General features: G+C 45.6%; 1 protein-coding gene across 2 annotated transcripts in view; it reads left to right on the forward strand.

Moving 5' to 3' along the window:
- The window catches only part of FNTB (farnesyltransferase, CAAX box, subunit beta), an 80367-nt gene extending 66246 nt beyond the window's left edge, over nucleotides 1–14121 (forward strand). Inside the window, exons 10-12 of one of the 2 annotated variants that reach the window (XM_081229964.1) lie at nucleotides 6304–6415; nucleotides 7885–7999; nucleotides 12604–14121. In XM_081229964.1, the coding sequence (XP_081086090.1) occupies nucleotides 6304–6415; nucleotides 7885–7999; nucleotides 12604–12735 (359 nt within the window). In that variant the 3' untranslated portion in view covers nucleotides 12736–14121. The remainder of the gene's footprint in view (nucleotides 1–6303; nucleotides 6416–7884; nucleotides 8000–12603) is intronic. The other variant, XM_081229965.1, reaches the window with a different exon arrangement.
- The last annotated feature ends 726 nt before the right edge of the window (nucleotides 14122–14847 follow it).

The following is a 14847-nucleotide window of genomic DNA, read 5'->3' on the forward strand; positions in this document are numbered from 1 at the left end:
TGCTGACCGAGTCGGAGGCCAGGGCGCTCTGTTAGAGGGGTTGAAATAGGCTGTCTGTCCTGGATTTTGAGGTGCCCAGTGTGGACCTTCCCGCCTCAAGCTAGGATTCCATCCCAGTGGTTTAGGGGCCACTGCTGCTTCACTCTGGCTATGGCTAGGGGGAGGCAGGGGCCTGGCTCCACGGTGACCACCACCTCAACTCCGTGTGAAGCCGCAGTTTCCGGTGCAGAACTCTCTATGTGTCACGTCAGAACTGAAAACCCACACTACGCACATGGTCACAGCAGTGACAGAAAGGCAGTTGCGTAAGCGGGCAGAGAACCAGAACCCCTGGAGCAAAGACCCACCATGGCGGGCTGGCTGCGTGGTTGCCGCCATTAGAAGTGTTGTATTTTCGATTCACCGAAGAATCCTGGATGCGGGTTTGTCCCCCCTGCCCCGCACCACTGGAGTGGAGAGACCTGGGTTCATCTCTGTGGAGCCTCAGATGGGAATGCAGGTCCAAGCAGTGAGCTAGAGAGCAAACTTCTGGGAGCCTTCCCTTGTTACCTCTCGACATCTCAGGCCACCGGCTGCCTCCGGAATCATCATTTTCATTTATTTTATGTGAGAACAGGGTGTCTTGAGGAAACCAGTGGGAGAGGGGAGGTCTGGAGGCCCTGCTGGGCGCAGATCTGGTCTTGGAATGAGATCCCTTGGCCCAGAGGGAAGCTTTTCTTTGGACTTAGTAGTTGGGTTATTCATTGCTCAAATGTAGAAGATGAGAATCTTTTCTGCTGCCCCCGACCCCCACCCATCCCACCCCCGCCCTGCCCCACACACGTTTTCTTCTTGTTTGGCTGTTTTTTTCTGAGCCCCTTTCTTTCGTTTCTTAATTTCATTTAAGTTGTGGCCACTTTGGGTACCGAACTGAAGTCAGCAGAGCCTCTGTCCTGTCTCCCCATCGCCCCATCCTCCCCGTCGCGGTCTGTCCTGAGAGTCCTTGGCTTGGAGCCCCCGGGCTTTCAGCTTCAGGGTTTCAGGGTGCTGAGATATGTCTCAGCTGAGATACGTCCCCTGACTCTGGAACCTGCACGATCTCTGGCTGAACACTGTAGTAGGGAAGTCAGAAGTCCCCCGAGAGTCCGGCATTTCAAAACAGAAATAACTTGGGGTTTTAGTGATCTCTTTGTTTGGAACTGGTGAGGTCAAGCCTCTGGGTCACACCGTCAGCCTTTCACAAACCTGTCCCTGGCAGGATTAAGATGCAGTCATTCTGCAGCTGCCAGGAAAATCTAGTGAGAGCGTAACAGAAGGGCTACCTGCCAAAGTCTTCAAGGGGGCCCTGGTTCACATTTTGTTTATCGTAGTGCATGTTCTGGAGGATTAGTCACATTCAAAGCTCTGCCTGTGGGAAAAGTTAGTTGCCTGTGAATCTTGGTGCTTCCAGCTTTTTTCACTGCCTGGAAGGAGGCCCATGTTAGGCCCGAAGCTCATGTCTCAGCAAACAGTGGACCTGGACTAGGCAGGGCTCCGGAAGACGGGAGTGTTTTGAGTGGTGGGCAAAATGCTGACATTAGGAGTCAAAAGGAGATGCGACGTAGAACGATATTCACAATATACTGTGATCAAAGTTAGGTTTCAAAGCAGTATGTATGTAATTCCATTTTCAGTGAAGAGTTGACTCCAAAAAATTAATGGAAGGTATCTGGGTTGTGAAATGACAGGTGATATTTGTTTTCTTTTTTTTTTTTTTTCTTTTTTTGCGGTACGCGGGCCTCTCACTGTTGTGGCCTCTCCCGTTGTGGAGCACAGGCTCCGGACGCGCAGGCTCAGCGGTCATGGCTCATGGACCTAGCTGCTCTGCGGCATGTGGGATCTTCCCGGACTGGGGCACGAACCCACGTCCCCTGCACTGGCAGGCTGACTCTCAACCACTGCGCCACCAGCGAAGCCCTGTTTTCTTTGTTTTTTACTTCTATTTTCTAATTTTTCTACAGTAATATATCTTTCTTCCATAAATGAGAACAACAAAAGTTATTCTACAAAAGAGAAATTCTATAAACAAAACTAGTAGCAAGGTGGGGAAAATATTTGGATAAATGATGAAGAGCTTAATTTCATTTGAGAAAGTCATACCAAGCAGTAAGAAACATGAACAACCCAACTGAAAAACAGGCAGAGGATCTGAACAGACAGGTTCAGAACAGACAGAAAAAGAACTGATATTATTATAACTTCTACTACAGCTGCTACAACTACTGAGACTTACCACGTGCTCACCGCAAGCCAGGGGCAGAACTGAGTATTACACATGTATTTTCTCATTTGATCCTCCAAACAGCCCTATGAAACAAATACTGTCTGGGAACTCCCTGGTGGCCGAGTAGTTAGGATTCCGGGGTTTCACTGCTGTGGCCCAGGTTCAATCCCTGGTCGGGGAACTGACATACCGCAAGCTGCATGGCCAAAAAAAAGAAAAAGAAAAAGAAACAGGTTCTATCATTATTCCCATTTTACAGGTGAGGAAACAAAGTAAAACATGGGTAAGTGACTTGCTTTATAATACCTGATTGCCACCTATCATGGTATCAGAGCCCTGCCATCTGTAGATGGCCATTAATCAGATGAAAAGGTGATAGTTAAGGAAATGCAAATAAAAACAGTGGGACCCTGTTTTTCACTGTTAGAGGGTGTGTAAATAGGTGCATCATTTTTTGGAGGGTAGTTTGGAGACATCAGTTTAAATTATTTAAACCCAGTGAGGACGCTGGCAGGAATTTACCTGCACAGACATTGCAAGGGATGTGTGTTGAAGTGGAGTTTTAATAGCAAACAACCCAACTGCCCATCAAAAGGCTAACAATTAAATAAATTATGATCTCTTCATACAGTAGCTGCATTACAATGGGCTCACGTGGAAAGCTCTCCAGGACACAATGGAAAGTGTCAAAGGCCAGGCCAGGCCGAGAACAGTCTGTCTGTGTGCACACAGGCTGGCATCCACCCAGCTTTCCTGGAAGTATACACAACTTCCCTTTAACAATGGGTACCTTTGGGAGAGGGGTAGGAGATGGAGAGAGGGAAATGTACTTTTCCTATTGTACTGTAGGCTGCTTTTTTTTTTTCTTTTTCTTTTTTTTTTTTTTTACCATATGTGTTACTACTTTTATTTTAGTAAGTGAACAAATACATTTTTAAAAGGTGATGATGATGATCATACTGATAACTAAAAAGATGACATGGGACCAGCAACTGTAGCACATGAACCCAGGCCAATCCCTATCTCTTCCGTAGTCCATGCGGTGGCTGCCTTACGTATAGAAGACGGTATTTGAGTACAAGAACAAGTTGCTATTAATATCTTTAAAATATCAAATGCTGACTAAATTAGTGAGTCAGTTTGTTTTTGTGGAGCAGTAGGATAGCAGCAGGCCTTTGTGTTTGGATTGATAGTTACTAGTCGCTGCCATGTTCTTTGGGATGTACCACAGGCTTTATTTGTCCACCTGTGAAATTGAGCTACATGTGGCTGTACCTGTCAGTTACTGTTTGAAAAACTTTTGATTTCTCAGATAAAAGGAACCTTTGAAATGCAAAACGACATTATAATGGGGATCTGTATTTTAAGGGAGAGATGTAAAGGGTTTAAAAGGCCGACTCCAGTGCACAGTTATCAGCCTGTAATCATATCTCCCTTCATCTCACCATAATTATGTATGTTGATGTGCAAATTCAAGATCTCAGGAAGTTCCTTGTCAAGTTTATGAACTTTGAGCCTTTAGACTTCAATAATGTAGGGGGTAACTGAAACACTCTGTAATCTTTTTAATAATAAACATAGCATTTTCTTTTCAGATTCCAATTTTAGCGATAGGTTATCATTTATCTTAAGGTAACAGTCTTTTATTTCTTCTAGGATATGAAGTAAAGGTATATTTTGTACAGATGTTTAATGCAGTTACCCTAAAGTTTAGTAAATATGCTTTTAAAAATAACAGCTTTGTTGAGCTGTAATTCACATACTGAACAATTTACCCATTTAAAGTGTACAGTTCAGTAGTTTTTAGTGTATTCAGAGTTGTGCAACCATCACTATAATCAATTTTAGAGTTTTCGTCACCGCCTGCCCAAATCCCTGTACCCATTAAATGTGCTTCTTAAAATAAGAAATCACAAAGGAAAAAATCAACACTGTGATTACAGCATATGTGTAAACTATATTTATGCAATTAAAAAAACCCATATAACCAAAAAAGTAGAACCAAAAGGGAGAAATAGGTATACCATATGATACAGATAAAGAATAAATATAGTAAAAAGCTAGATTAATAAAATTGACTCTTGGATCTCAGAGGACAAAAGGACAGACACTCTCAAAAGGAAATAGAACTAGTAAGCAAAAGTTAGGGGAACAGTTTACCCTAATTAGTAACTAAAGGCATGCACATCAAAACAAATGATCAGGTACTGTTTCTTTATAACATTTTAATTGCTGAGAACTTTTTTTTCAAAGTAACCAGTGCTAGAGGTAGTACAGGAAAATCTTAAATTTTGCTGTCAGCTATATAAAGTCTTAAAGCAGTTTATCAGTATCTATTAAAAGCCTTAAAAATGTTTATTCCCTTTAACTGAATCACTCCACTCCTGTGAATCTACTTGAAGAAAATAATCCTAGACATAGAGGAGATTCACAAAGATGTTTATTGCGGCATTTTTTATGATTGCAAGGAACTGGAAACAACCTTGGAAACAAGATAGAGTGAAGTCTCATCATATATGTATGTATCTCCTACAGAGTCCACTGTGCTCACAGGTGGAGAAAGAACAAAGAGGAAAGTAATTAAAATAGTGTGAGCGCTTCCTTCAGTAAGCCTGTGTGCCAGGCTGAGCATGAGAGGGGGGACCTGAAAGTGCTCCTCCTTCCTTGGGCTCAGTTCCCATGTGCCTCTTCTAGTGTGAGCATCTCAGGGGCAGGGCGGGACTCGGGTGTTGAAGATGAGTGGTTTTTGCATGTGGCCCCCAAACATCAGCTGACCATGCACCTCATCCAGTGCTCAACCCAGGAGACGGCGATCACTTTCCAACTGCACCCATCTCTCCTCCCATCTCTCATTTAAGAAATCTAAAAATGATTATTTTCTATAGTATTCTATGTATATAAATATTCCAAAATTAACTATTTTGCCTACATATTCTCTTTATATACCACATTTACTATAAACTTTGATGAATTTTTACCACAGAAGATTCTCTACTCATATATATGAGAGTTTGGATCCAGAGCCTATATTGATGCCATTACCTTTTGCGTCCACTTTATGAAATGCTGTATGGCTCTTTAGAATGATGGTCATGAAGATTATGTAGCAGAACAGAAAAATGTATGCCTGTAGGGTTAAATGAAAAACGTAAGATACAAAATTATCATACCTATATAGAAAAACGCATAGAAACACAAAAAGACTGGAAGAAAAATTAGCTTTCGGTTGTCACTTACAGATTGTTTGCTACCTTTGTAGCCCAGGTCTCAAAGTATAAAATTAACCAGAGACTTAATGCACATTCTATATGTGTATTCCCACATAAATGTTTCCGTGCACATCTATCTATTGATTGTTTGTCCCTCCTCCACCCTTGATAACCGAGTGGTCCACAGGGGTCTCTGACTGCTGATTGGCCCTACTTTAATATTATCACCAGAATTGTCAGTTTCTGCTTGGGCTATCATATTATATGATGCAGGAGGGTGGTTATTAGAATGCTTCTTAGGGAAATTTTTTGAGCCAAAGCGCTAGTTGGAGAATTCCCTTTAGAGATAGACTAAATCCAGGCTAAGACAAGTATCAATAGAAGAAACAGACATTATTACCCCATTAGAGTTCTCTTGGCTAATTAGAGTCTGGTTAACAAGTTTCAGAGATGCACTGGAGGAAATGTCTTAAGAAGCCCAGGGAAAGGAATTGTGAACCAAGTCAGGAGCAGTAGCAGAGGTCAGTCTGGTAAGCTGAGCTAAACAGTTTGTCCATGCCTGCAAGGGACATGGTTTAGGGTGGTCATCCAGGGTAAGGGGACACTTCAAGTAAAGCCAAGTGCCGCTCTGACCTGCTGCTCTTTGACTCTTCAAGGTTCAGGAGAAGGGACGTGTCTCGGGACTTGGGTGAGAAATCAAGTGTCCCAAGAATGTAGTTTTCAAGATTAGTCCAAGGAGAATAGAGGGAAACCCTGACAGTTCCTAATGGATCCTAAAATACAAAGAAGTCATTGATCCTTTGCTGGGCTTCTCCTAGGCTCCAGCCCATACTGATCCTTTGTCTCCTCTAGGTGACCCTGCCCTCAGCATGAGCCGCTGGATGTTTCATCAGCAGGCCCTGCAGGAGTACATTCTTATGTGCTGCCAGTGCCCCACCGGGGGGCTTCTGGATAAACCTGGCAAGTGAGTGCCTTGCCTCTGGGGAGGGAGGGGCGGGGCGGGGAGAGAGGGGTGAGCACCTCAGGCCTACTCAGAGCCGGACGGGGTGGGCCTTTCCGTGTTGCTGCTTAGTGCACGTGTGGCATGGGAGGAAGCAGCCCAGCTGGGAGCACCCCCATCCAGTGCCGTCCATCCATCCTGGCCCCTCCAGTGCTCTCCTTTTTACCCAGCTGACTTGCACCCCCTCTCCAGTTAGGTAAACAGATTGCTGTGTTGGTAGCTCTTCTTTCCTCTTTTAAATTTTTATTTATTTTTTTATAAATTTATTTATTTTATTTATTTATCTTTGGCTGCGTTGGGTCTTCGTTGCTGCGCGCAGGCTTTCTCTAGTTGTGGAGAGGGGGCTACTCTTCGTTGTGGTGTGGTGGCTTCTCTTGTTGCGGAGCACAGGCTCTAGGCATGTGGGCTTCAGTAGTTGTGGCTCACGGGCTCAGTAGCTGTGGCTCACGGGCTCTAGAGCACAGGCTCAGTAGTTGTGGCACACAGGCTCAGTAGTTGTGGCTCGTGGGCTCTAGAGCACAGGCTCAGTAGTTGTGTCACGCAGGCTCAGTAGTTGTGGCGCGTGGGCTCTAGAGCATAGGCTCAGTAGTTGTAGCTTGTGGGCTCCAGAGCACAGGCTCAGTACTTGTGGCATCCAGGCTCAGTAGTTGTGGCTCGTGGGCTCTGGAGCATAGGCTCAGTAGCTGTGGCTTACAGGCTCTAGAGCACAGGCTCAGTAGATGTGGCGCACAGGCTTAGTTGCTCCACAGCATGTGGGATCTTCCTGGACCAGGGCTCAAACCCGTGTCCCCTGTATTGGCAGGCAGATTCTTAACCACTGCGCCACCAGGGAAGCCCCTCCTCTTATTTAACCAAACTGATTTAAATAGAAGAGGATACAGGATTTTAAAACTCCTGAGTGTCATAAACAGAGACTATAATCAAGGCGACTATTACCGAGTAGATTCAATACCTTTAGGTGCCATACTGAAAGAAAAGGGGAAACCAGTCAAGTCCTGTTGCCTTTGCTGCTCACTCCCCACTCCCCCAGCACACACACACCCTGCTGCCCCTGCATCCTGGTCCAGCTGAAGGCCAGTCCCCAGCAATTTATCAGGAAGAATTTGGCCCATTCCTAGAAATTTTGATGTGAGATTTTTAAAAAAAAAAAAACTATATTAATTTAGCCAGCACTACCCTGGAGAGCCCTTTCCGGAAGACAGCTGACAGGACTGACTGTAAGGTTACAGTTCCTGCTATCAAGCAGGGCGGAAGGATGGGGCTCTGAAAAATGCTGCTGGGGGAAGCCAGGCTTCGAGGTGCGTGGAGGGTGGGATGGGACGCGTGAGCGCTCCCCGGGCCTCTGCGTCTGTGCGGTGGCCTTGTTGTCAGAGGCTGTGCTGGGGCCGGTGGGGAGCAGAGGACGCCTGCTGAGAGTCGCCCCATCCTTCCAGGTCCCGGGACTTCTACCACACCTGCTACTGCCTGAGCGGACTGTCCATAGCCCAGCACTTCGGCAGTGGAGCCATGTTGCACGATGTGGTCCTGGGTGTGCCCGAAAACGCCCTGGTAAGGTGGGCTGGGGGGCTCACCACTGCTTCTCCACGGGGCCCCCAGGATGGGGCTGGCAGGAGAGCATAGCACCCGCTCTTGGCCTGCAGAACCGGCTGCAGGAGGACATGGACGGGCTGGTGAACTCACTGTCCCCACCCTCTGTCTGCAGCTCGATCTCCATTCATGAGCATCTGGCTGGCAAACTCGAGGTTCCAGGCGAGGGTCCAACCTGTGGTAGAGGGTTTGTGCCTTTGTCCCACAGCCTAGGACCCAGACCACTTGTCGTTAGTTCCCATCTCCCAGGAAGCTGGCTCAGAGGTAGCGAGTTTCTGCATCTGCAGCCAGCAGCCCTCCCCATGTGGCTGACTGTCTTCTGGAGCTCTCCGCTTGCGGCCATCCCTCCGGAGAAGCCCTCTCAGACCACCTTCTGTAAATGAGATGCCCCGAAACACTCTGCCAGAGCCTGGTTTGTGCCCTTCATAGCACCAGCACGATTTGTCATGCGTGTGTTTAACTGGATTTTATCTGCTTCCCTCAAATACTGTCAGCCCCGTGCGGGCGAGCTGTTCACCACGGCATCCAGCCCCAGGCCAGCCTGGCCGCAGGAGATGCTTGTGAGCCTAGTCACGATCCGGAGACTCATCTCCGGCTAAGACTGTCTGCAGCTGTCAGATGATGGGGCCTGTGCAGATTGTCATGAAATATTCCAACAGAAGAAACACAAATGGCCAGTAGGTGGATGAAAAGATGCTCAGCCTCACTAGTAATTGAGAAAATCCAAGTAACAACCCTTCAGCTCTTTCAAGTATTTGCCTCCTATGCAACCCTCTTCCGTTCTTTTCCCTCCCTCCTTCCTCAGCGTAGCTCCGTCCTAAATTTGACATTTATTATGCCTGCAAATGTTTTTTTGCCATTACTACATAGGTATGTATCCACAAACTATATAGAGAGTTGTTTTGTATGTTTTCAAATGTTTTATAACAGTATCTACCCCACCATTTATTCTGCATCACTTTTCTCACTGACCATTACCCTTTTGAGGCTTAGTCGTCTTCATATGTGTTGCTCTAGTTTATTCATCTTCACTCCTGTACGGTATCCCCTTGTCTAAGTGTCACCTTCACTCCTGTACGGTATCCCCTTGTCTAAGTGTCGCCTTCACTCCTGTACGGGGTCCCCTTGTCTAAGTGTCGCCTTCACTCCTGTACGATATCCCCTTGTCTAAGTGTACCCCAGTTTAATTTTCTAGTCTCCTGTTGGTTAACACTGAGATGGTTTCAGATTGTGCTATTACACAAGGTGTTGCAGTGAACATTCTCGAGTTACAGTTTCTGAGAGAGATACACCTTCATCCTCACCAGATGGCCCTGAACCTCGCCCCTGTGTGCTTGGGTTATTTAATGCTCACGTGGCACCAAGATGAGTTGCTCCAGTCAGACTTTTCCTTTCTGCCAGCTTGACAGATGTGAAATGGTGTCTCAGTTTTGTTTTGCATTTCCCTGATTACTGGTGAGGCTGAGCATCTTTTCAAACGTTTGTTGGCCATTGTGTTATGTCTTCTGTGAACTGCCAGCCAGCTCCTATCCTTTGCTCATTTTCGTATTGATTTGTAATTTTGTTTGCTCTTTTCTTATGTAGTAGGAGTTCTTTGTGTGTTCTTGATACTAACCCTTTGTCAGTGGTTTGTGTGTGGTGAATCTCTTCCAGTTTGTGACTTGTCGTTTCACTTTGTTTTTAGTGTTTTTGTTGAATAGAAGATTTTAACTCTAAAGTGAATAATTTTATTTGCCTTTTCGGTTTTTGAGGCTTTTTTTTGGGGGGGGGAGCGTTACTTAAGAAATCTTTTCGTACCCTGAGGTCATAAATATATTTTCTTCTAAACAATTTAAAGTTTTGCTTATCCCATCTAATTCTCTTGGAATTGATTTCCGTCTGTAGTGGGATATAATTTTATCTTTTTCCCATTTTGGTTAACCAGTTGACCAGCACCATTTATTGAAGTTTACAACCTTTCCTATTGATGTGTGTCACGTGTGTGTCACATACTCAAGTTTCTGTATATGCGGTGACTGTTTCTGGACATACAGTTCCATTGGTCTGTTTGTTATCTTTGCTGTCTTAAGCAAATCTTAAATGCAGGTAAGCAAGTCTCACCTACCTGCCTCATTCTTTTTCTTCAAAACTGCTTTGGATATTCTTTGCCTTCTGCATTTTAGGATTTCCTGTGCATTTTAGGATCAGCTTATCAAGTGACACACACAAAAAAAACTAGTCGAATTTTTATTAGAATTACATTGAATGTAAGATTAATGGGAGGGAACTGACTTTAACATTCAGGCTTCCCATTTATAAACACAATTCTTCAGACTTTTTACGTTTCTTTTAATGGTCTTTTATCATTTTCTCCCTAAAGGACTAACACATCTTTTGTTAGACTTATGTCTAAGAAATTTATAGTTTTTGTGTCTATTGTGACTGGAATATTTTTTTCCATTTTATTTTGTAATTGGTTGTTACTAATGTATAGAAATGCTATTGATAATTATAGTTTAATTTTGCACCCAGCAGCCTTGCTGAATTCTTTTTTTTTTTTTTTTTGGCTGCTCTGCGTAGCTTGCGGGATCTTAGTTCCCTGACCAGGGATTGAACCCGGCCCCCTGCAGTGGAAGTGTGGAGTCCTAACCACTGGACCGCCAGGGAATTCCCTCTGAATTCTCTTGATAGTTGTAATAGTTTGTCTATAGAATCTCTTGGATTTCTTATTTAGAATGTAATGTCATCTTCAAGTAAGGAGTTTTGCTTTTTTCCTTCCTGATTCTTAAGAATTTTCTGTCTTTTCTTGCCTTGTAATGTTGGCTAAAACCCCCATGGAGTGTTGACTGGAGGTGGTAATAGAAAGTGTTCTGATTGTAATGGGAAGGTTTCTATAATTCCATCATTAAGGAGGATGCTTACTGTGAGGTTCTGGTAAACATTTCATATCAGGTTAAGGATGTTTCCTTCTGTTCCTGGTCTACTGGGTTGTTTTTTTGTTTTAGTCATAATCTAATGTTAAATTTTATTGAATGCTTTTTCCTCATCTGGCTTTTCTCCTTTAATCTGATGTTGTGTTTTGTTAATACATATTCTGATGTGACCTTGACGTTACGGGATAAGCCCTGCTTGGTGATAATAGAGTGTGTGTGGGGTGTATGTGCTGTTCTAACGCCTGCTGGATTCACTCTGCTGGTATTTTTGGCTCGTATTTTTATTTAGGATTTTTTGCATGTGTGTTCATGAGAAAGACTGATCTAAAATTTTGTTTTATTTTATTGTATTCTTTTCCAGTTTGTGTTTCAGGATAATGTAGCCTCATAAAATTAGATGGGTGTCTTCCTGCTCTACTTTTTCTTTGGAAAAGTTTGTATAAGTTAGAGATTATCTTGTAAGCTAACACTTGCTTGAGAAACCATGTAGGCCTGGTATTTTTGGGGGGGGAATGGTGGTAGCAGAAAAAACAATTGTTATTGATTTAACTTATTCATATAGGTTTTAAAGAATTTCTTCTTGAGCAATTTTGAAAATCCGTATTGTTCTATAAAACTATTCAGTTTATCAGAATTTTTATGTTTTCGCATGTAGTATTTTCTTAAAATTTTTTAAATCTCTTGCAATTATGTCCCCTTCTTCATTGTCCCAGGGTGGAAGAGTCCTGAATACTGGCCTAGGATTGTGCCCTGTCTGAGAACAAAGTTTATTTTGGGTTTCTGTGGTGCAGTGGGATAATATAAAATAATTTATATATGGCCTGACACCTTTACTTAAGTGTAACAGGGTTGTGGTCCATTTTCTTGATTATAAATATAGATGCATATTCATTGTTTTAATAATTAGAATATATATAAAAGTATAAATAAATTTTTTTTTAGATGTTGGGGGTAGGAGTTTATTAATTTATTTTTATTTATTTATGCTGTGTTGGATCTTCGTTTCTGTGCGAGGGCTTTCTCTAGTTGTGGCAAGCGGGGGCCAGTCTTCATTGCGGTGTGGGGGCCTCTCACTATCGTGGCCTCTCTTGTTGCGGAGCACAAGCTCCAGACGCGCAGGCTTAGTAGTTGTGGCTCACGGGCCTAGTTACTCTGCAGCATGTGAGATCCTCCCAGACCAGGGCTCGAACCCGTGTCCCCTGCATTAGCAGGCAGATTCTCGACCACTGCACCACCAGGGAAGCCCCAAAAGTATAAATAAGAAAATTTAAAACAGTCATGTCACAGTTCCTATCTGGGCATATGTCCATTTTTTGCCTATTTATATAAATCACATCTATCAACACTTTAAAAAGTAAGTTTGGGATAATATCACGCATACTGTTTTCCTCACTTAATATAAGTATTTGCCAATATCGTCAAATATTTGAAAGCATGTTTTTTAATGGCTCTATAATGTTCCTTTGTGTCCCACATACTGTAACATGTTTTTACCAATACCCTGTTGTTGAACATTAGGGCCTTGTGAGATCCTAGTGCATCTCTGATGATTCCTTATGTTACATTTTTACAAGTGCATTTAATGGGCAGAGGCTGTGCACATTTCCAAGGACCACTGGGGTGATTAATTGGCATCTGTTCTTCTCTTTGCAGCAGCCCACTCACCCTGTGTACAATATTGGACCAGATAAGGTGATCCAGGCCACCATGCACTTTCTGCAGAAGCCAGTTCCAGGCTTCGAGGAGCATGAGGATGAGGCAACAGCAGAGCCTGCCACTGACTAGAGGACATGGTGTCCCGCAGCTCTGTGTTCACCCACCTCCCCAGTCAGACCAAGGTTTATACATTTCGATACATACTGCATTCTGTGCTGCACAAGCCTTGGCCGCTGTGAAGCTCGGTTCTCTGTCCTTTCTTGTTAAACAAAACAAAACGGATGGCTCTGTGTTTAGAGGACACAGTGGTGTGGTTTTTAAAAAATTCTTCCCACTCCTGTCCAACCCAAAATCCCCAGCCACGCGGCCTCTGAGCCCGCTCTGGCCTGGCCAGGGTTGGTGGGGACAGTGCAGCTCTCCGGTGCAACTGTCGCGTCGGAGTGAACGATGTTTACGGGGGTTACAGCATCTGGAGTCGCTGCTGCGATTCCTCCTTGTGTCGCCGTTAAGTCACCAGGAAGGTGGCCTCCGTGGGTGGAAATAAATCTGCTCCATGCCTAGGCAGGGGCTTTGGGTCCCACCAAAATGAATTTTCCAGGAAAAAAACATGGTGGCACTTCACTCAGAGGTGCCCGAGGCGCTCCCCTCCCAGCCTGGTTACTTGCAAGGGGAAGGAGCTGGAGTGGGAGGAGAAAGGTCTCGGGAGACGTGAGTCCCTCCCTGTCCACACTGGGCACTGACCACATATCTCCAAGGCCAGGTAGGGCAGGTGCGTGGGCAGGATTTGCTTCAGCCCCACTTGTGGTGACTTAGACCCGGGAAGCCAATTATGAGTGGAAAATGAACCTCTAGTTCAACTCTGTGCCAGAGGAAGCAGCCCCAAGCCCCCAACCCCCGACTCAGCCCCGCCCCCTCCCCCCCCCCCCCCCCGGTGCCCTGAAAAGGCCCTCTGAGGACCGCAAGGCAGCACCTTCAGCCCGTGGCCAGTCTGTTTCCATCTGTCTTCCACCGACTCCCAGCCCACCCTCCTCAGAGATGGTGTTGTCTTCTCTCACCCCAAGTATTAACACTACTAAGAAAGACTTTCACCTTAATTTCTGACTCAGGATTTATTCACATCCTGCCCACTCCAGGCTCAGAGAAATAAAACCAAGCGCTAGATAAGCTGGGTGCTGCTGAGGCAGTAACCGTGTAAACCTGGCCGGGGCGGGGCTGAGCGCTGCCTGGTGTGTTCAGCCTGGCAGGGCCTCTGCTGCCCTCACAGAAGAACCCTTTCTCCGTCGGTGGGGTCTTGAGGAGTTGGCTCACTTGTCCACTGCTACGGTCACAGCGAGCTCCATGTCGCTGGTCTGGCCTCTCCATAAGCAGCCGTGGGCTGTGGGCAGATGGGGGCCTGGAGATGCAGCATAAGGCTCTTCTCAAAAACTCTGGCCATCTGCTGCCTCTAGTTCCCTAGTGCTTTGGTGCATTGGGCTATGTATTACCTCCTTGAAATAGTAAAAGAATAACCTTTTCTATGATGTCTCTCATTTGTGACTGGTACCAAGAAAATTCCTTCCGAGTGCCCAGCGTTTGGAGTTCTGCAGCTTGCTCGTGGGTCGCCAGTCTCCTCCCGTGTGCGACTGCAGGCCAGGCGAGTCTGTAGTTACAAAGAGGTCTGACTTGCCTTCCTCCCTCACATCCCTTCTCCAGTCGAGGACAAGGAGGGGAAAAGCCCCCCCCCCCCCCAGCACTTCAGTTTGTCCCAACACTCCACACACGGTTTCAGGGTCTGGGAGTCTGTCTCCCCCACCTGGCTACGAGCAGCGACTGCGCTCCCGAGCCCTCACGCAGGCACTCAGCAGCAGGTGGGGTGGGTGACGGACGTCCTGGCCAGAGGCAGGGCTGCCGTCACAGGGACAGGTCGGAATCCTGTGTCACCTGGCGTTCCTCGTCTGGGCAGAGACCCTCTCCCAGGCAGAAGCCAGGAAGGCGGGTGCTCTGTGGCCTGCCCCTCCTTGACAGGAAAGGAGAGGGTACCCTCAGAGGTGGAGCATAAGCCAGAGCCACATCCTGGAAGGTGATTCCTGCCCCCGTGCTGTTTTTTGCTGGGATAACAAAAGTTCAGGCTACAAAGCAACATATTGAAATGCACCCTTCCCATCGCTACAACAAAAGGCCAGACCCTCTAACACCACTAGCCTCAAGGTATTACGAGATTAACTGCAGTGATCATTGGTGGGGTTAAGAGACAGAAGGGAT

This window comes from Mesoplodon bidens (assembly GCF_964165515.1).
Source record: "Mesoplodon bidens genome assembly, chromosome: 3".
NCBI classification, from domain to species: Eukaryota; Metazoa; Chordata; class Mammalia; order Artiodactyla; family Ziphiidae; genus Mesoplodon; species Mesoplodon bidens.